Genomic DNA, 22003 nt, shown 5'->3' with positions numbered 1-22003 from the left:
ACTAAGCACACAGCCCCTGAGAGTGAGTGTGCTGTTGGAGAGCGGGGAGGACGGCCCGCTGGTGGGGTGTGCTGGTCTGCCCTGCCCCCGTGTCTGCCTCTCGGGGGTCTCCCCGCCGCCCCCCCTCCGCCGTGTCAGGGTGCCACCACGAGCACGGCAGAGCATCCTGCTGGGCGATGGAGCAGAGCCCGCAGTCTGTGCGGAGGCGAGGGAACGGGGACTTGTGTGAAAGCGAGGATTGGATGAGGCTTTGTCAATAAGGGTCATTCTTTACTTCGTTTTCCTACAATGTGTACGAAGTTGAGATTACATATTCAAACCTAGTTTTCCTTTTTCCCGCTGTTTAACTTGGGGATAAAATTTATTTTTGAGTGCGTGTGTGAAGAATCCAGGACAGTGTCTGATGGGCACATAATAGGAATTAGTATGGCATTGGTGAAAGTAAGAAGTGTCTTTTGAGTTGCTTCCTGGCTGAAAAAAAATCCCTCCGTTGGCAAATTTATTCTTGTGAATCTGTGATTTTCAAACTGTGACTGATGACTTTCCTCTAGACAGTTTCTGGGTGGCTTATGGTTGAGTATCTGAGGGGGTTTAGGCATTTACTATTTTTTTGAATATAAAATGCTGTTTCATGGCAGATTTTTAGGTAAAAATCAAAAACCCAATACTAAAAGCTGAATTCTCTTCCTTTCCTTCTCCCAGTTTAGCTGATGGTGGAAGTTGGTTTTGCCTGTCTCTGCGTTAGATCCCTTTCTTTTGTTGAGCAGGCGTCTCTTTTGGCTACACCGGGCCTTAGTGGTGCGTGCGGGGTCTTTGCAGGTAGAGCACGTGGGGTCTAGTTCCCTGACCGGGGCTGGAACCCGGGCTCTCTGCATTGGGAGCATGGAGTCTTAGCCACCCGACCACCAGGGAAGTCCCTCTGCCTAAGTTCTAACAACTGAGGGAAAATATTGGGAATCTTGATGACAGGGACTCAACATGTTTTTAATTCACCTCGTGCCTAGCATAGTATTTATGTACTGGCTGCCTTAGAACCTAGAGTTTGTTGCGAGGCTTGGATCTTCCACAGAGATTAGAATCCTAGTACTAATGTGTTCAGAAGATCAAAGTTGGAGGTAGTTTCACAATAAAATTCTAATTTATTATTATTGATAATTGATTTTTATGCAGATGAGACATCTTTTCCAAGTAGTGTCATTTTGTGGGAGAGTTAAATCAGCAGTGCAGAGCTTGCACTGTAGAGGCAGAATCCGGGCTAGAGTCTAGGTCCTGGCGCTTAGTTGCTCTGTGATTAGATACATAGTTTAACATTTCCAAGCCTCATCTTTCTCATCTGTAAAATGGAGACAGCAGTAGCCCGTCTTCACAGGGCCAGTGTGAGGGTGGAAAGTGATAAAACTTATTTGGCACACAGAAGGGTTTCATACACTGATGCTGCTGTTCTTAGCCTTTGCGCCAGTTCAAGCCTCCAGCAGTATTTTACTAAGTCCATGTGATAAATTTAGGAAAATGAAGTTTGTGTTAATGCTATGAGGACTTAGTGCTTTTTGTTAAAATAGTAACAGATGCTGTCATTATATATACGTTTTATAGTAACTCAAGAAAAGTACTTTGCATATAGGTGTTCAGTTGCATAAAATATGCTGTAATTGTATAATTAATCATTAGGTATAGAAATGTGTTTTCTTGAAAAAAAAAATCTCAGTTTTCAGGTGTTACAGAAAAGTAACATTGGATACAGAAAATATTAAATTGGAATTTTATTTAAACAATAGTATAAATTAATTTCTGTCTGTTTCAGAGTTAAGAGGGAGATTACAGTTACTTCTTGATGCATTTTTGCTCTTCCATGGCATGAAATTATTTCTTAAAAAATCAGAATGCTTTTTAGCATGGTCTGTTCTCTTCATAATTTTATGTGATTTTATTGGATACAATGTAACATTGTCCTAGAAATGATATTTGGTTTTAGACTCTAAATTGTTGTTAGGCTGGAAGGTTGATTTCAGTGTATTTCACTGTGAAATTTTATTATAATACATGGGCCAATCTGTTTCTTTTCCACATGAGAATGAAGTACTCTTTATAGATTATCTTTTGTAATTTTTGTATTTTATTGATTCTGAATGTTCATTTAAAATTTTCAATGTTCCTGAAATCAGGATGCAGCTTACTGTTGATGTGTAGAATCATTAATTTAGGTTGTCTTAAAAATTGAGCAGTTTTTTTGAATCACAGATGAATAGTATGTATCACCACTCAGAATTAAGCTCTGGATTTATTACTTGCAGTGGCTCTGTGTTTTCTAAGTTAATTCAGAGATTGCTTTGAGATTTAAGAAATTTTAGTAACTAGTTGCATGATGTTTTGAGAATGAGTTCATTTTGGAAGGTTTTGAGGAATGCAGACCACAGGGGAATACAGAAAGTCATCTAAGTGGATGAAGTTTTTTTTCTAAATAACTGTTAAGAAAATACCTTTGTGAATCCCCAAGTCCATATATTCATGTTCTCCTTGGCCCTGAGTGAGTTACTGAGTTTTCTTGAAACTCAAATATGTGTTTGTGTTTGAAACATCTTGGTATATGTACAGCTTCATTTTTCTGAACCATTAATCCAGTATGTTGGCATTAAAACGAGTGCTTCATGTCTTCTCCACTTTGGTTCAGTTTTGGTGCCGTGGTCTTCAGTTCAGTCTGAATGAGTCATCATTATCTCCCCTTCCCTGCCCCCCACTCCTCTTTCTTTTTAGCAGATGACAGTCACATGTAACACTCCTACCGTTCCTGGAACATTTAAGGTTTTAGGTGAAGTTGAACAAACTGAAATTTAGTTTGCATTTTGCTTCTGACTTGTTTCAGTACCCATGTGCAGTTGCTGACTTACGTATCATGATAACCAAGGAAGTGGCGCTGCTGGGCAGAAATTGGAGATATAGACAGTTGTCTAGTGCATTTGTGTCTAAAGAAATAATTTTGTCTTAAAAATTCTCATACGAGAGAGGAGAGGTTGTTTTGTTTGTTTGACTTAGCAAGATAAGTGCTTGTCTTTTCACCTGAACAGCGCGCAGTTACTAGCCTGAGTTTCCTAAATGGGAACTGATAAAATGGTAGTTCTTAAAGAATTCTGTGAGATTTATTTAATTCACTTTTAATAGCCTAAGATCATCATGTAAAAAGTGCACTGTAAGTGTGAATTACTGATACTTTTTCATTTTTCCTCACCCTAAGGGACAGTGCCCGAAATAGCTGCCTTCCTTATTACCCCACATGTCAAGGCGGAGAAACTTAATACATACCATGATCACAACTTTTGAGATAGAATTGAATTGCTGTCATTGAAAACAGCAGGACATCTTGCAGCCGTTTAAATAGCAATTCTTAGTATAATCTTTTCTGTCAAGAGAAATACAGCCATTCTTTGGTAGCAGTGGCTCAAAATATATTGTAACGCACTGACTCACTGCTCAAAATTGTCAGGTTTATCAGTAAATTGCTTTTTGTATTGAATAATTAGATTTAGAATGATAGACATCTGGAGGGGTTTCAAGTTCCATTATAGAATTCTGCGACAAAATTATGACATCAGTTTTTTAAACCAAAAGGGACAGTATAAGCATAAAGCAAGATGAATTATTTGAAAATCCCTAGGAAGTTCTTTTACATTAAAATTGTTTTCTTTGACACTTTAAGCATGCTCTTTTGGTTCTCTGAGTTTAAAAACAAAAGTATGTGTTTGTACATACACACACACACACTCATTTGGATATACACATCTGAATCACTTTTCTGTATACTTGAAACTAGCACAATATTGTAAATCAACTATGCTTAAATAAAAAAATTTTTGTAAAAGTTTTTCATGTTTCTGGTAACAGTACAGAGACATTCTTATTACAAAGCAACAGTTTTCTGTTCAAATACTTTCCCTGTCACAATTCCTTTTAGCTGACTATGGCTTGACCTTAAGTAATATACCTACTTTTTGAATTGTTAAATAATACCTTTTGTCTCCTTGCTGTGAACTTTTAGGATGTTCAGCAGCTTGTTCACCTGCTTTCTTGTCCCTCCTCCCAGTTAATGACACTCATACTTTTAAAAAAGTATTGGAGGGATGGGGTGGGAGGGAGGTGGGGGGGCAGTTCAGAATGGGGGACACATGTGCACCCATGGCTGGTTCATGTCAATATATGGCAAAAGCCACTACAATATTGTAAAGTAACTAGCCTCCAATTAAAATAAATAATTAAGAAAAAAGAGTATTGGTTGTCTTTCTAAATGAAATAGTATATTTAAGCCACTGTTGCTCATTCCTTCGCATTTCAGCAGTACTCGTTGGTTCCCGACTTTGTAAAATGGGGATATTAGTGCCTTTGTTCTTCTTTCTGTCTACTCACCCCCCACCATCCACTTTTAGTTGGTTTCTATTAGCTACACTTGACTTTACATCTTCATGGTTAGTAGTAGTTCCATTTTACAGTGTGTAACTACAACCTCTTACCTGTGCTTTATCGATAATAAAAGGCCAATAAACTCTGTAGGTTTACCTGTTTCGTGCTAGGCCAGCCGGGGTGTTAGGATCAGATTTCCTATCGGTCCAGTCTTAGGATCTCTTAGCAATCAATGCAAAGAAACAGAGGAAGACAATAGAATGGCAAAGATGAGAGATCTCTGCAAGAAAATTAGAGATACCAAGGGAACACTTCATGCAAAGATGGGCACAATAAAGGACAGAAATGGTATGGACCTAACAGAAGCAGAAGATATTAAGAAGAGATGGCAAGAATGCATAGAAGAACTGTACAAAAAAGATCTTCACGGCCCAGATAATCACGATGGTGTCATCACTCACCTAGAGCCAGACATCCTGGAATGTGAAGTCAAATGGGCCTTAGAAAGCATGACTATGAACAAAGCTAGTGGAGGTGATGGAATTCCAGTGGAGCTGTTTCAAATCCTGAAAGATGATGCTGTGAAAGTGCTGCACTCAATATGCCAGCAAATTTGGAAAACTCAGCAGTGGCCACAGGACTGGAAAAGGTCAGTTTTCATTCCAATCCCAAAGAAAGACAATGTCAAAGAATGCTCAAACTACCATACAATTGCACTCATCTCACACGCTGGTAAAGTAATGCTCAAAATTCTCCAAGCCAGGCTTCAGCAATACATGAACCATGAACTTTCACATGTTCAAGCAGGATTTAGAAAAGGCAGAGGAACCAGACATCAAATTGCCAAGATCCACTGGATCACAGAAAAAGCAAGAGAGTTCCAGAAAAACATCTATTTCTGCTTTATTGACTATGCCTAAGCCTTTGACTTTGTGGATCACAACAAACTATGCAAATTCTGAAAGAGATGGGAATACCGACCACCTGACCGGCCTCTTGAGAAATCTGTATGCAGGTCAAGAAGCAACAGTTAGAACTGGACATGGAACAACAGACTGCTTCCAAACAGGAAAAGGAGTTCGTCAAGACTGTATATTGTCACCCTGCTTATTTAACTTATATGCAGAGTACATCATGAGAAATGCTGGGCTGGATGAAGCACAAGCTGGAATCAAGATTGCTGGGAGAAATATCAATAACCTCAGATATGCAGATGACACCACCCTTACGGCAGAAAGTGAAGAGGAACTAAAAAGCCTCTTGATGAAAGTGAAAGTGGAGAGTGAAAAAGTTGGCTTAAAACTCAACATACAGGAAACTAAGATCATGGCATCTGGTTCCATTACTTCATGGCAAATACATGGGGAAACAGTGGCTGACTTTATTTTTTTGGCCTCCAAAATCACTGCAGATGGTGACTACAGCCATGAAATTAAAAGATGCTTGTTCCTTGGAAGAAAAGCTATTACCAACCTAGACAGCTTATTGAAAAACAGAGACGTTACTTTGCTGACAAAGGTCCGTCTAGTCAAAGCTATGGTTTTTCTAGTAGTCACGTATGGATGTGAGAGTTGGACTATAAAAAAAACTTACTGCTGAAGAATTGATGCTTTTGAACTGTGGTGTTGGAGAAGACTCTTGAGAGTGCCTTGGAGAGTAAGGAGATCAAACCAGTCCATCCTAAAGGAAATCAGTCCTGAATAGTCATTGGAAGGACTGATGTGGAAGCTGAAACTCCAATCCTTTGGCCACCTGCTGTGAAGAACTGACTCATTGGAAAAGACCCTGATGATGTGAAAGATTGAGGGGAGGAGGAGAAGGGGACAACAGAGGATGAGATGGTTGGATGGCATCACCAACTTGATGGACATGAGTTTGAGCAAGCTCTGGGAGTTGGTGATGGATAGGGAAGCCTGGCGTGCTGCAGTCCATGGGGTCCAAAGAGTCGGACATGACTGAGCAACTGAACTAGTATCTTAATGCTACACAGTGAATCATAGCATTTAGGCAAATACCTCCTTTTTATCCCAAGCAAGTATCTGTTACTTGATTAAAAGTATTTTCTGTTTTAGTTTCGTACCTGTTCGCTCTGTGATTTTCTTACCGAGTTGTTTCTCTTGTGGGACTTCTGTTTTCCTCGCGAGAGTAGCATATCTTTATTATACCCTTACATGCTCTATGCCCTCTGGACCATCTCAACCTGGTATATGGTTTGATTTATACCACGCACTTTGTCTTCCAAATTCAGTGAAGTTTCTCCACCAGTGGTGTCCACCCCCGTTCTTTGTCTTTTACTCCTCGTCGCGCTTTCTGTATCTGTGCCCCCGCCGTCACCCTGGGGTGCTGAAGGAGTGGAGGTGAATGTGTGTGCTCTCAGTTTGCTGCCTTTAACCTGGACTTAACCTGTTTTGCTTTAAAGTGCCTGTTCTGTTTATACTTTTGTGTGAAATCCACAGAGGGTGTTCTGTATCAGGTATTTGAGACTTCTCTTATTTAGTTCTGTGCCGTATGTACTTTAAGTGCACATGAACACACTGTAGAATCTCCGAAGTCTCAGTGGGACAGCGGAATTAATAGGTTTTTTATTTTTTGGCATTAGATTTGTTAGTCTTGGTCTATGTATCGATGTGAGAATTGGAGGGTAAAGAAGGCTGAACGCCGAAGAGTTGATGCTTTTTGAACTGTGGTGCTGGTGAAAACTCTGGAGAGTCCCTTGGACTACAAGAAGATCAAACCAGTCAATCATAAAGGAAAGCAATCCTGAATATTCACTGGAAGGACTGGTGCTGAAGCTCCAATACTTTGCCCACCTGCTGCAAAGAACCCACTCATTGGAAAAGACCCCGATGCTGGGAAAGATTGAAGGTGGGAGGAGAAGGGGACGACAGAGGATGAGATAGTTGGCTGGCATCACCGACTCGATGGACATGAGTTTGAGCACACTCCGGGAGACTGAGAAGGACAGGGAGGCCTGGCGTGCTGCCGTCCATGCAGTTGAAAAGAGTCCGATAGGACTTAACCAGTGAACAACAAACAACAACTATTTCCTAACATCTTGCCCACCTTGAGTCACACGACTTAGAAAAGCGATAGTTATATCTGTACCAGAAATTTCATTCGGGGAAGGGTACTGGAGTGTGTTGCCATTTCTTTCTCCAGGGGATTGTCCTAGTCCAGAATCAAATCCACGTCTCCTGCGTTGGCAGGTGGATTCTTTACCACTGAGTCACCAGGGAAGCTCATATAGGTGGTTAGGTGAAGTAAAAAATAAAAGATGAAAAGAACACATGAGGGTAAAAACAGGTTTTTAAAATAAAAATTCTTTTATTTCCTCTTTGCAGAAAGCGTATGCTTAGTGTTAGCAGTGGTTTGAGTTTCCCTGGAAGCCCAGCTGGTATAGAATCCGCCTGAAATGCAGAAGACCCTGGTTCCATTCCTGGGTTGAGAAGATCCCCTGGAGAAGGGCATGGCCACCCACTCCAGTATTCTTGCCTGGAGAATCCCATGGACAGAGGAACCTGTTGGGCTATAGTGTGTGGGGTTGCAAAGAGTTAGACATGACTGAACAACTCAGCACAGCACAGCACAACAGTGGCTTAAAGTTTTGATTTAAGTCATGCTGTTGGTTAGAGATGGAGGCACAGATAGTGGCTGGTCTCCTAACTCTTTGTAGATGCATTGTGGAAACCAGCAGAAATCGCTACTTTGTTGGTACTGTGTATGATGATTTATACAATGGTAGTATTTCAAATTAAAAGCACACAAATAGTAAAAATTAGTGTAAAATTTAATGGAATATTAAAAGAGTAGAGACATTTTAATGTAACTTTCTTTGTCTTTATTTTCAAGAATTCAGAAGGAACTTGCAGAAATTACATTGGACCCACCTCCCAACTGTAGGTAAGTACTTAATGGATTTTTATTTATTTGCATCTTTTGCAGAAGGTGTAACTGAACTGTTGGTCTGATGTGTCAACTGGAAACATGGTTGCGTTTTGGACTTAAGTGACTGTGAAGACAGTGGTTGTGGTGGTCTCCACGCAGAGTGGAATCTTCACGAGTCTGTCTGTCGTGGTAGATGGAGTTGCCAAAAACAGAGTAATGCAGTAACAGTAAGATAATGGAATTATAGGGTAACACACACAGTGCTCTTTTGGTGGAAGAGGTGTTGGAGTTTTAACTGATTTCTTTCATGATAGAGTAATACTGTGGCGAAAATATTTGCTGTTTGATAATTTATTCAGTTGTTATCTTCCTGAAAATTGATTTTAGAAGTGCTGGAACATTAAACAGTGTTTCTTCATGGTTTACGTTATTTCTTATAGTCCTGGGTTGTGGTGATTGGAGGCAGTGAGGTTAAGTTTAAAACACTCTCTCCATTATGACCACATACCCTCAATTTTCTAGTTGGAGTTTACTGATGGGAAGTTAAAGTGCTAGCTTGGAGTTGATTAATGATGTACACAGAGAAGGAGGGAAGTTAGCTTCTGCTGTATCTCGGATCTGGCACAGTAGTTGGAAGATGGCTGTTTGACTACTTGAAGAGATTTGTTTGTATTCTGATGTCAGTTCAGTGTTGGAACCAAGCCAGTGCGGAGTTTTGTAGTTAAAGTTGGTAGCGCTGTGCGTCAGAGGTGAGAGGACGAGCTTCAATACTGAGTACATTGTTGGTATGATTTCTGATTTTACTGAACTTATTTTAATATGAAAGCAAAGTAACAGCTCTGGGTATTAATGGAAGTGAAAAATTTGTAGGTGGCTATATGGCTAATTGACAGCCGTTTTTGTGTAGGAAAAATTCTAGTAAGACTTAATGTTTGTAGTGAATTTATTATAGTTCTTTATGTGAGAGTCACATAGAGTATATAAACTTGTAGTAATAATGATCAAAGAATATTTCACTCAACCAGAACAAATAATTCTTGGTTAGGAAAAGCTGTTGAGTAGTCAGGTGTTTTTGTCACAATTAGGCTGTTACATCAGAGCTGTTTCAGATGTCACATTTTGTTTAAGCTTTGGTGGCCAGTTCGTGTAAATGGATTGATTTGTGGAAAAAATTCAGTTTGAATTAAACTTAAAGTCTCTTGTTTTGTAGGGTAGTATTTGTTTTAATGTTTGAATCTTAAAAAAAAAATAAATAGTGTTTTACCACGTATTTCTGTTACCTTTTTACAAACAACTGAAATGGTAAATATGTGAACTTAGTTTATACACTTGCTTAAACTCTGAAAACAGATTATTGGCAAAATAAACTAATTGCTTTGTTTTAATGAGCTTGTTTAGGGCTCATTTTTGATGAATGTAATCCACGTATAATATGCAATGATTAGAGTTTGCAGTTTTGCTATCAGATATATTATTTCCTGGTGCATTACTCTAATTTAGCTTTGACTTGTTACAGATAATAATTTAACTTAGATTAAACCAATATATTATAAATGTGCATGGAAACTGAAAATTCTGAGGAAAAAAATTACATAATGGTTATTCCTTAACTAAAATGGTTAGATCATAGTTTAGCCTAAAAAAGAAACACTTAACTATGGAAATTTGGGGCTTTAGTTTTTCATTGAGCCTTAGTTAAAGTGTACTGGTTGTGCAAGCAAAATATTTGTAATAGTTTTTCATTAAAAAAATGTTGATGTCACATATAATTAGCCCCTCAGTTTCAAGAAAGAAACCTACTCAGTTGTATCCCCCCTCCCCCCCGTTTTATTGAGATACTGACATATAACATTGTAGAAAGATACCTTGTTTGGTGGATTTGCTGGCTTATGGAAACTTTCAGTGAAATCCTTTTATCCATGTGAAGACTGGATAGCTCAGATTGCTTCAGAACAAGGACTACCAGTGCAGCTTCTTTGATTGATCCCCAGATAGCTGATGGACTGATCAGGCAGAGACGAAGGTCGTGCCCCTCTTCATGTTTGTGGCTCCCCTGTGGCAGAGGGTCCTCTGTGCTGGGCTGCCTGGAAGTGGGGGATCCTGCCGCCCCCTGCGGGCCCTTCTCCTCACGCCCACGGCCCTGCGAGCGAGCCCTGCCCCTTACGTCGACGCTCCCTTCGGGCTCTACCCCGCACGTCCACGGCCATGCAGGCCCTGCCCCATACGTCGAGGCTCCCTGCGGGCCTTGCCCCTCACATCGACGCTCCCTGTGGGCCCCACCCCTCACTTTGATGGCCATGCGGGCCCCGCCCCTCACGTAGACGCTCCCTGCTGGCCCTGTCCCACACGTCCAGGGCCATGCGAGCCCCGCCCCTCAAGTCCACGGCCATGCGTGCCCCGCCCCTCACGTCGACACTCCCTGCCCTGCCCCTCACTTAGAGGGCCATGTGAGCCCTGCCCCTGACGTCCACGCACCCTGTAGGCCCCGCCCCTCACGTCTATGGCCATGCGGGCCTAGCCCTTCACATAGACGGCCGTGCGGGCCCTGCCCCTCACGTCGAGGGCCATGCGAGCCCTGCCTCTGACGTCCACACACCCTGCGGGCCCCACCCCTCATGTTCACGGCCATGCAGGCCCCGCCCTTCACATCGACGGCCATCCGTGGCCATGTGCTTGCTCCTATGAAGATTACCGTGGTCTTTGGATTTTTTTGATTGTGGTTTACAGTAAATCTGCTCACCTATATTTTAGTGACAATGCAGTAACTATCTTCAGAAAGAGAAGTTAGAACATAATTTGGTTTATTTTTGGCACAAACTTAACGTCAACAGTACTTCTGTAGTTGATTTTTTTAAAGTCCTGTGCTGCCTTCCTGTGTGTATGAATGACTAATGAGTTTATAGAAGTGTGGTGAACCGAACCCATCTGCCGGAGAGAGTCAGAGTCCCGCCCACCTCGTCTCCGAGTGTCCTTTCCCAGGACACCTGCCTCTCGCAGCCCTGCCCTTTGGGGGCTTGGGCGGGCCAGCTCCTTTGCCACGGATGGAGAGTGTGTGCAGGCGCCTCGGGCTCAGGTGGTCAGAGCGGAGAAGGGTGTGACCTCCGCGGGGTCTCGGTGAGGGTGCGTGTGTACCGCGTTCCACTGGACTGTGCTTTAGTCTTCTTTCTCAAACTGAGGCGGTAATGCAGCCCGGTTCTGTGGTTGTGTCGGGTTACAGATGAGACCTCGGAACTTCAGTGCATCTCTTGTGATGTCCGCTAAGCGACTCTGGGGTTCCTAGTACAGGAACCAGCATGTGTTTGTCTTCTGCGGTAGTATTGTCCAAGGTCTTCTTTCCCCCTGCACAGGTTTTCAACAGACTTAAGTCTTTTAAGAGTCTGCACAAAATATTTTGATGATCAGTTATTTCTTTGTATAGAAAATACTTGCCTATACAGTTTTTGGGTTTCTTTTCACTTTTTTTTGGTCATTGTTTTTGAGGTAAAAGTGCAGTAATATGTTTTTGTTTTTTTTTTTTTAGGCTGGATTAAGTTAATTGTTTTATAACAGAATTAATGTTTAAAACCAAAACTTTATGATTTATCTAAGAAAAAAGTTTCTATTCACAAAACTGTAGGGTCTGTAGGATCATAGGCATAGGAAAGTGTACATAATCTGGGCGAAATCTGGTTATATACTTAGAGTATTGTCTGTAAATGGTAGAGGTGCTTTGCTCAGTCTCAGTTTGTGCGATGAGAACATAATTGGCCCGCGGAATTTGAAGGGCTCTCTCCGAGGCCTCTGCAGGTGCCCACGTGTTGGTCCCACCCTGAGTTGGGGGTGCTGGCTGGCGGCTGCAGTTGCTCACTGCCTCAGTGGCCTGCACACCAGCTTAGCCTGTAGATGACTGTGCCGTGACTTTGAGGATTCCGCACAGTCGTCAAAAATGCAGACCCAAAGTCTGTAAATGTGCTGGTGTGTTCATTTCTAATTCCTCAATGCTAGTGGGAGACTGGCAGCTAGCTAGAAAAATTTCTGAATTAAAATAAAAGTTTGTGTCATCCTGAGGATAACCTGTGTCTCTGTATTGCACAGAAGCTAGATTCAAATTCCGTTATGATTGGATACTGCCCAAATTTATATTAGCTTTATAAGCATGGAAATGACAGAGATCTTTGCTACTTTTTAAAAATAGAGACTGTGGTAAAATGATTCACTTGGATTTTGGTTTTTGATTTACTATTTGAGCAAATAAAAGGAGAAAATACTTAAGAGGATGTATTTCAGTTATATTAGCAGTTTTTACTTTTATTGCTGTGTTTCAATTATCTACTCATTGAACACAGGCTCTGCTTTATTTTTAATTGTAACAGCTTTATTGAGATGTAATTTGAAGTATAAATTTCAGTGAATTTTAGTGTATTCACTGCTTTATATCTGTCACAATCAATTTTGCATTCAGATCACCCCAAAAGATACACCATACCTTTTAGCAATCATTCCTTTCCCATTTCCTCCCAATTCACCACCACCCAGCCCTCGGCAACCATCGGTCTTCTTCTGTCTCTATAAATTCGCCTTTGGGACATTTTGTACAAATGGAATCATATAATATGTGGTCTTCCGCGACTGGCTTCTTTCATGAAGCACAGTGTTTGCAAGAGTCATCCATGTTGTAGCACTCATCAGCACTTTACTTCTGACTCTGAATAATATTCCATTGTGGGGCTATATTACATCCTATGTATCTGTCCATCAGTTGATGGAAGTTTGCATTGTTTCCACTTTGTGGTTATTGTGAATAATGCTGCTGTGAACATTTGTGTACAAGGTTTTGTGTGGACATTTGTTTTCATTTCTCTTGGGTGTAGCTAGACCTAGGAGTGGAATTGCTGGGTCAGGCACTAACTGTGTTTCACCTTTCGGGGAACTGCCGGAACATTCCAGGGTGGCTGCACTGTTTTACCTTCCCAACAGCAGAGTATCAGAGTTCCGGTTTCTCCGCAGCCTTAGCAACTGTTACCGTGTCTTTTAATGACGGCCCTCCTTGTCAGTGTGAAGTGCTGCGTCACTGTGGTCTGGATATTTGTTACCCTGTTGAATAACGATCTTGATGACTATCTTTTCATATACTTTTTGGACATTTTTGTGTCTTGTTTAGAGAAATGTCTATTCAAATTCTTTGACAATTTTTAAGTTGCTTTGTCTTTTTTGTTGTTGAGGTGTAAGTACTGTTTATTTATTTTGACTACAAGTCCCATATCAGATATATGGTTTGCAAATATTTTCTTTCATTCTGTGGATAGTCTTCTTGCCTGGAGAATCCCTTGGACAGAGGAGCCTGGTGGGCTGCAGTCCATGGGTCGCAAAGAGTCAGACATGACTGAAGCAACTGAGCATGTGTGCACACTGCGTCCTTTCTTGCACTCTCTGCACGTGGAAGAGGAGGCCTGGCAATGATTCAGAACCATCCGCAGGAGAAGGGGCCCTGGTGCCCGAGCCCGTCTCTGCCTTGCTTCCCCTCCCGCACCCCACTGCTCTCAGGTCTCCTGATGTTATGACTCCTTTATCTGACTTACCCAGTTGGCTGAGAGTTCTTTCTTTAGTCTCTGGACTTCACATGTTTGCAGTCACTTGATGTTCGGTGGCCCCTTGAGGTAACGGATATACTTGCTGTGCTCGGAAGCTGGCGTCCGTGGACGCTCCAGTGTTGGCGGCGGTGTTGCGAGGTCTGTAGTCCCAGCGTTGCCTCAGTTAATCTTCCTGAGTCTGCAGGAGGGAGGCTTTGATTTTAGGTAGGATTTCACAGGTGGGAAGACAGACTCAGACAGGGTAGCTCACTTGTTCAAGGTTATACAGCGGTACAGTGCAGAACGCAGATTTCAGGCTCCAGAGCCCAGGTGATTTGAGCCTTTGCTGTGCTGACTTCCTTTTGCAGAACAGACACAGGAGAGTTGTCTAGAACAGCACTGACCCACAGAACTTTCTGTTAGGATGGAAGTGGTCTGTATCTGGCATCCAGCGCAGTAGCTATTTAGCACTTGAACGATAGCTAATCTGAGTAATTTATAATTTTACTAAAATTTAATTCAAATTTAGGAGACCACAGATGACTAGGAACTACTGTGTCACATAGTACAGACTTAGAAACATGAACATGTCTCACGCTCACATTTATGCTTCACTTAATGCTAGGTGAGACTAAACGAGCAGGTCATTTTGAGTTTGTTAAAGGGTACTTACAGTTATGCGTTTGTCTTTCCCCACCCTTCCTACCAACCACCATTATTTTCTAAGAGCCAGCGACCCTTAACGAATTTTTTAGAGCATCACACAAAATGCCCTTAATTAAGTAAAAGACCCATATAAATATTAGTATTATATAGTATGGTTAAAATTTTTTTATTTTTTTTAACAAAGTGAAAGTGACATCGAAAGCATTGTTTTTAGGTGGACTCATAGGATTTTGAAACAGGAAAGCGTATGGTCTGGCGTCCCTCCAACCAGAGAGAAGTCAGCACTCTGATGAGGACACAGTTTCATGACAGAGCCCGGTCCAGCATTCAGTTCTGGTAGTCGATGTGTTGCTGATTTCACTGACAGAATGGATATGTTTTATACACTTAGAAAATGTAGATACCATTAATGTAAACAAGGAAAATTGGAAGTCTTATCTGCGATCAGAAAGGACATTGGAAGGGAACTGGAGTTACCTCGGCTGGGGGAGTGAGGGGCACCGTAGCTGTGTTTAACTGTTTTCAGAGCCAGAAAACGGAAGAGAGACTCGCCTCCCTCCATGGGGTTTCAGGGTGTGTAATTAGCGCTGCTGTGTTAAATCAGAAGGAAACCGCTTCCTTCATGGTACAAAGTCTTCATCTTCGTCCGGAGCCGTCCAGAGAGATGATGGACAGCTCGGGAGGTAGGTAGTGTGTGCCTCTTCTCTGGAGGAATTAAAAATGAGTCCGTCTGCTTATTTCAGAGGCGTTTTCAGGTCTCAGATGCAAGGCAGCGCTGGGACGTGTTTCCAGCCACTGGACTCGGCTTCATCTCCCTCATCCGTGGATCGCGAGTCGGTTTCTCCCTCTCCTTTGCCTTCTTGGAGCCTGTGGTTCATAATTTGTATAGTTTATTGGCCTGGCTGTTTTATTTAAAACAGCTAATTTGTTATACGTTCTATATATGAGTTAGTAAGTGAGGCTTTTATTTCTTTGTCTATTTATAACTTTCAAATATATAAGAAAAGGATGATACATGAAGAATGTTTGTGTAGCAGACCTATTCCATTCTTAATTACATGCATTAATGGGAAATTAATAATTTCCTATGTCATCTAAGGTGAAAATACAGCATTTAAGAACCATGGCATATGGATTATAGATAGTATTGGAATAATGTATAAAATGTTTTAAGTAATAAATTCAGGGTAGCCTCCCCCAAAATGTAAATGTGGGTGTGGTGACTGTCTAAACAAGTGGTAGCTGTCTCATTGATTCTTTCTCCTTTTTCACATTACAAGCCAGATGTGTCTAAAGCAAGGAAAGATCGTTGAACAGTTCTTCCTGTTTTTGTGCTCGCCAGAGGTGTGGGTCTGTGGACTGGTGACTGATGGAGAAGTAGAGCTGTGCGTGGTTCTGATGTGATCGTTCTCCGTACTGGGAATATTCTGTTACTCTCCTGTTTGCCATCTTTTTAGGAAGTAGGGGTTTGCCTGGAGACATGACCACATTTCGTATAGCTCTGTAATCAGTCGGCTGGGGACCCCTGACAGTGGATTCTGGAGACGGTAAACTTAGGTTGAGCAGATCTCTACTCTTCTGTGCGGAAGGTAGTCAGATGGATGTTCAGTTGGACACACAGATGGAAATGCACCCAGTGACCTTCCGATCCTCCGTGGTCAGACCCCATGAGCTGGGAGGTCCAGCTGGGGAGTTTTGACTAGTCTACAAGGCAGAGATTGAATTTGAGTCAGCACGCTTGTCCAGGCTTACATGGATGTTTGTGTGCTTGCAACATTCACTTCATAAGGTGGGCAGAGTCAGGGACTGGCGTATTGATTGATGCTCTGTGGTCTGCTGGAGGCTTGGGAAAGAGGGGGTCTCCTCACACCCTGATCCCTGCAGCTTCGGATAAGTGCTTATTGAGATGAGGAGGAGAGAGCAGACATGCACACTGCCGTGTTGTTAAAGAGTAAGAATTTGTCACAGGGATAAGAATAACCTTCATGTTTGATAAAGCACCCGGCCAGAGATTAATAGGCAAGCCTTTGAATAGGCTCCGAATGGTATCGGTGCCTGAGAAACAGCAAAATAAAATTATGTTCTTGAATAAGAGTGTGTAAGGTGCTATTGTATTCCAAAAATAGCTATTATTAGGTTAAGTGCGTAATAAAATAAGCTGAGTAGGGTGTATTTTGAAATTAATAGTCGCTCAGTCGTCTCTGACTCTTTGCGACCTGGTGGACTGTAGCCCACCAGGCTCCTCTGTCCATGGGATTCTCCAGGCAAGAATCCTGGAGTGGGTTGCCATGCCCTCCTCCAGGAATAGCCGTTTAACACCAAACAAGTGTTTCCTAAGAGCCGGTTGTGTGGTCGGCACCATGCTGGGGTGCAGTTCGCCCTAAGGAGATGAAGGGGCGAAGGGGCGTGCAGCCCGGGGCAGCGTGGAGGCGCTTCTGGGAAGGCAGACTGGGAGGTCACTGCAGAAATCCAGGACTGCCCTGGGAGGGAGGGGGCAGGGAACAGATGAGACAACACGCAGGTGCCGGATTTTAGTGTGGGACCTACCTGTCCTCTGGGTTGGGAAGGCTCTAATAAGGAGGTGACATCTAAACCGAGAGCGGAAGGGGATGCTCTGAGAGTTCCCGAGGTGAGGAGGCCCCTGGCCGCGGCCGGGAGCGGCAGGGATCCTGGGATGGGGCGGGGCGGGGGGCGGGGGGCAAAGTGCGAGTGCAGAGTGAGGCTGGCCTGAGTGAGTCGAGCCGGTTTGGTTCTCATGAGGCTTCTGGGCTGGAGGCCGGCTGCTCGTCGGCGGGGAGGCAGGACGGCGTTCTGGAAGGGCTGGACTGGGACGCATCTTGGAGGAGAAGTGGTGGGGCTTGGGGTGATGGCAGGTGTGGGGATGTGGGAGAAGTCTGATGGAGATTGAGGCTATTGGGGAGAGGGGGGCTCCTGTTCCTGCGAGGACTGCGGAGGGAGCCGGCTCGCAGGCCTCTCTGGCCGTGTTAACTGGGAGCGGTTAGCACTTCCAGGTGGAGACGTCAGACAGGCGGCCAGTCATGAGCTGGAGTCCGAGGAGAGCTGGAAATACCAGTTCAAAGTTGTCATCGTAAAGACATGGAAAGGGTGTGTGGGGAAAGAAGGGGACCCAAGGCGAGGCCGTCTGGAACCACGGGTTTGGAGTCGGGAGGAGGGGCCTGAAGGAGGCGGAGGAGCCGGCCTTCGGGGAGGGGGGGTGTGTGTGTGTGTGTGTGTGTGTGTGCAGGGGGAGGTGTGTGAGGCCGGGCCGGGAGGGTGTGTGTGTGTGTGTGTGTGTGTGTGTGTGTGTGTGTGCAGGGGGAGGTGTGTGAGGCCGGGCCGGGAGGGTGTGTGTGTGTGTGTGTGTGTGTGTGCAGGGGGAGGTGTGTGAGGCCCGGGGGGGGGGGGGGGGGGGCGGGGGAGAGGGGGCGGGCCTCGGTTCCTGGTGGTCCTGGGGGCTTCCCAGTGGTCAGGATGCCACATCCACTGCCAGGAGCACAGGTTTGGTCCTGGGTCGGGAAACTAGGATCCTACATGTGACTCAGCCAGAAGGAAAAAATTAAATTGATTATGAATGAAAATTTTAAGTGAATGAAAAGTGGAGTAGCACTGTAATTGTTGGCTGATGGCTCAGAGGTAAAGAACCCTCCTGCTGGTGCAGGAGACACAGGAGACACGGGTTCAACCGCTGGGTCGACAAGATCCCCTGCAGAAGAAAATGGCAGCCCACTCCAGTATTTTTGCCTGGAAAATTCCGTGGACAGAGGCGCCTGGTGGGCTGCAGTCCATGAGGTCACAGAGAGTCTGACAGACTTAGTGACCAAACAGCAACAGTGAAGATTATAATTACTTTTCCCACCAGGAAAGTGATAAGTGAGTAAGGACCATCACGTTGCATTGAGATTTCCAGAGGAGTTCTTTTATAATTTCCCAAGATGATTCACATTACCTTTTCAGGCAGACTCCATAATTGGGCTCAGGAAGGCATGCCTTTTCCCTTTGGGGTGCAAGGTCCTGCCCATCTGAACGCTGGCCGGTCATGCTCAGGGACCACTTTATTAGGGAGACTTTTGAGAACTCGCAGCCCGCGTGACTGCGGACTTACCGCAGCGGGGTGTGCCCCTGTCGTCTTCTGTTCTTAGCCGGGTGCCTTCCTCCTGGAGAAGCCACTGCTGGCAGCCTGTGAGTTTGCATGTGGCTGGCTCCCATCCTCTGGGAGCACAGATTGCGTGTGGTCAGCACGCCCTGGTCTTCGCTTCCGGCGCCGAGAAAGGGCCGTCAGGGCTGCTGTACGAGGGGATCAGCACAGGCTGCTCTTGGAGCTCGGGTGGCGCCGCTGTCCTCACGGATGCTTCCTGTGGGTGTGTGGCTGGCCTGGCCTGTGGCCGTGCCTGCCTGCATCCAGGTGTGCAGGGGTCAGACACAGCAGCAGAGCAGGAGAGCCGTTCCCTCCCCGGCACCCGGGCGTAGCCTTTTCCCACGTCTTCTACCAGGACCTCAGGGCCTCGCTCAGACGTCGCTTCGTTTGCTGACTCTCTGCCCCCTGCACGCCCGCAGCACGCACACCCCCGGCACCTGGCACCCCTGCACCCCCAGCACCCGGGCGTAGCCTTTTCCCACGTCTTCTACCGGGACCTCAGGGCCTCGCTCAGACGTCGCTTCGTTTGCTGACTCTCTGCCCCCCGCACGCCCGCAGCACGCGCGTCCCCGGCACCCGGGCGTAGCCTTTTCCCACGTCTTCTATCGGGACCTCAGGACCTGGCTCAGATGTTGCTTCGTTCGCTGACTGCCCCCTGCATGCCCGCAGCACGCGCTGCTTCGGGTCAGAGAGGCAGTACTGCACAGCCGTTTCCGTGGCAGGGACTGCCTAGGTTTTACACGTTTATCCTTTTGGTCTAGTTCTGTGGTTTCTCTCAGTTCCCTTACCTGTAAAATGCCATGAGTCTGTGAAGATTGTGTGAGTTGTGTGTGTAAAGGACTCAAGAGTAGGCCCCAGCTCATAGGGCTCAGGAGTTGTTAGCCGTTATGCAGTTATCAATATTTATAAGGGTTATATGCATTTACTGTCTTCATTTGTTTTGAGGATGGTGAAGGCATATGACATGTAATTCACTATCTTCTCAACATGGTATATTGCATGTAAGAGGCACTCAATATTTTTTGCATTAGTAAATTATTGAGGCAGAGAACTAAATGTTTTGTTTTTCTCTAAAATACTAGGCATACACATGGATGTCTTATGTGTGACCCTAGATGCTTGGTGGTCAGTATCTCTTCTATACGATGCAGTTAATAAACAGAATCATAATGCATTTGTTAAATATATATATATATATATAATTTTTATAACATGAACCCAAGCTTGGTTTTAAGCACTCATAGTTTCCTGTGAGGAGAGGGGAAATCTTTTTTTAAGATAAAAAATTTTCAGTGTTTTCCAGTTTGTCTTTTCTCATGATAAGCTCAACAGCCATGTCTATATGACTAAATTCAGTGTAAACGGGCAGCTTGGCATTTTAATCACCTCATTTCCAAGGGCTCAGTGCTCTGGGGATGTGGGATTCTTAACTTTCAGAGATGAGAATCTTAACTGTTGAAATAAGACCGACTCACTTGAAATAGAGAAAAATATCAAATGGTATACAAAGGAAGTGTGATGTTATTAAAATAGTAAAATAATTAATCTAGCAGTCTTGTTTGTTATTCACCAAAAGCCTTTTGAGCACCTCTTTCTCATTGGATTCAGAACCTCTGAATTTTAATCCAAGATCTGCCACTGAGAAATTGAACAAGTCCTTTATCTTTACTTGCTCTACTTACTCACAGGCTGATAAAAAGATCAAATATAATGATGTGTATGAGCGCTTCTAGGACACTAAAGCGTTCTGCAAATATGAAGAGTTGTATAATGTTAAATTGTCGGAGGCAGATCGTATGTGTGGTGACAGTTAAGAATCAGTGACGGCTGGGATAGTCAGGGTGAACCTTAGGGGTGGGTCTGATTGTCCCCCAGAAAACATCAGGGGAAAGAGTGTTTTTAAAAGCTAATACCTAGGTGGGAGGGGACGTGGGTAAACCTATGGCTGATTCATGTTGATATTTGGTAGAAACCAACATAATACTGTAAAGCAATTATCCATCAATTACAAATAAATAATTTTTTTAAAAAAGCCAATACCCAGGATTGGTGAAGTAGTTAGGAAAAGAAGAGTATGTTGGAAAATTGTCCAGTTGTGTTTTATTGAACATGAAGTGTATACTGCGTGACTGAATTCATTGAGCAACTGGAATATCCTTTCAAATTTTCAATTTTTTCTATTTCTAAAATGGGTTTTGCATTTTCCTCCCCTCTGAAACAGTATATAACAAGTTTAATATTTTCTTATTAGTTTAGGGCCTTCCTCTGCAATGCAGGGATTGGTAAAGAACTGCTGAGTTAGTGAGGTGTGTTGGGCTTATACCTAATGCCTTCAAAGGATCTTTGGATACTATCTTTTGTTAAATTGACATATGCACCCTTTTGGAGAGCGTAATCCAGTGGTTTAGTGTATTCACGGAGTCGGGCAGCCTCAGCCCTTAAACTACTCCCAGAGCGTTTTTATCGCCCACAGAAACCCAAACCCCGAGAGCCGTCGTCCCCTGTGCTTGCCACCGCCAGGCCCTGGCAGCCGCGGGCTGGCTTTGTCTGTGGCTTGTCTGCCGACATTGCACCCAAATAGGATCCTACAAGCTGTGGCCTTTTGTGTCTAGCTTCTTTCACTGAAAACATTCAGTTTTAGAATAAAAAAAGCTAGTCAAATTAATAGAGTGGGGTTGGAAGGAGATTTAAGAGAGCCCGTGAGAGGAGGAAGGTGAACTAAGAGGAAAAGGATGAGATCAGAGGAAGTTCAGATTCTGCGAAGTGTCTGTGAGCTTGTCACTGGGCTGTTACTGGGCGATGAAGCAGAGGCGGTTCTGAAAGGTATGCTGATACTTCCTGCCTGGTTGATGATAATTGGATTTTGAAGAAAGAAGTAATATCCTCTTCATGTGTAGAAGTGCTAAATGAGCCCTTTGGAAAGGAGTTGGAAAACAGATTATTACTACAATCAACCTTTGATTAGTATGATTTCAGCTTTTATTCCTCTTTTAAAGTATAATTCCCACGAATTTTCCCCAGTTTCCATTTCTTGAGGTATATAGGGTTCTTGCTCCATGATGCCAACCTTATCCTTGGTTTATATATATATATATTGTGTGTGTGTGTGTGTGTGTGTATAAATTAATGGTAGAGCAACCAGTTAAGTTTTGCAAATATTGACTGAGAGAGTAGGCATCAGTAATTTCCCTTTATACCTTATTGCTTAATATTTAAGGTTAGGATAATTGGTTAAATATTCATATTTTATTAATTGGTGAAAGTGAAAGTCACTCAGTTGTGTCCAACTCTTCGCTACCCCATGGACTGAAGCCCACCAGGCTCCTCTGTCCATGGAATTCTCCAGGCCAGAATACTGGAGTGGGTAGCCGTTCCTTTC

General features: G+C 43.7%; 2 protein-coding genes across 4 annotated transcripts in view; one reads left to right on the top strand and one right to left on the bottom strand.

Annotated features, from left to right (window-relative positions):
• Positions 1-22003, top strand: part of UBE2E2 (ubiquitin conjugating enzyme E2 E2) — a 372646-nt gene that overhangs the window by 8369 nt on the left and 342274 nt on the right. Inside the window, exon 3 of the mRNA XM_061404726.1 lies at positions 8239-8289. Within this exon, the coding sequence (XP_061260710.1) occupies positions 8239-8289 (51 nt within the window). The remainder of the gene's footprint in view (positions 1-8238; positions 8290-22003) is intronic.
• On the bottom strand, positions 8057-10690 carry LOC133240099 (uncharacterized). 3 transcript variants are annotated; one of them, XR_009734109.1, is made up of 2 exons: positions 10140-10690; positions 8057-9510 (listed from the first exon to the last, which is right to left on the bottom strand). XR_009734109.1 is itself a non-coding variant. In XM_061404725.1 (2 exons), the coding sequence occupies exons 1-2, from the start codon at positions 10571-10573 to the stop codon at positions 8818-8820; spliced, it is 627 nt and encodes a 208-aa protein (XP_061260709.1). In that variant the 5' UTR covers positions 10574-10685; the 3' UTR covers positions 8088-8817. The 3 variants fall into 3 exon arrangements, 1 of the variants encoding a protein (XP_061260709.1); XR_009734108.1 differs by having other exon boundaries at positions 8057-8451; XM_061404725.1 differs by having other exon boundaries at positions 8088-9010; positions 10140-10685.

Source organism: Bos javanicus, chromosome 27 (assembly GCF_032452875.1).
Source record: "Bos javanicus breed banteng chromosome 27, ARS-OSU_banteng_1.0, whole genome shotgun sequence".
NCBI classification, from domain to species: Eukaryota; Metazoa; Chordata; class Mammalia; order Artiodactyla; family Bovidae; genus Bos; species Bos javanicus.
Note: the sequence above shows the minus strand (reverse complement) of the source record. Positions and strands in the feature narration are given on the sequence as shown.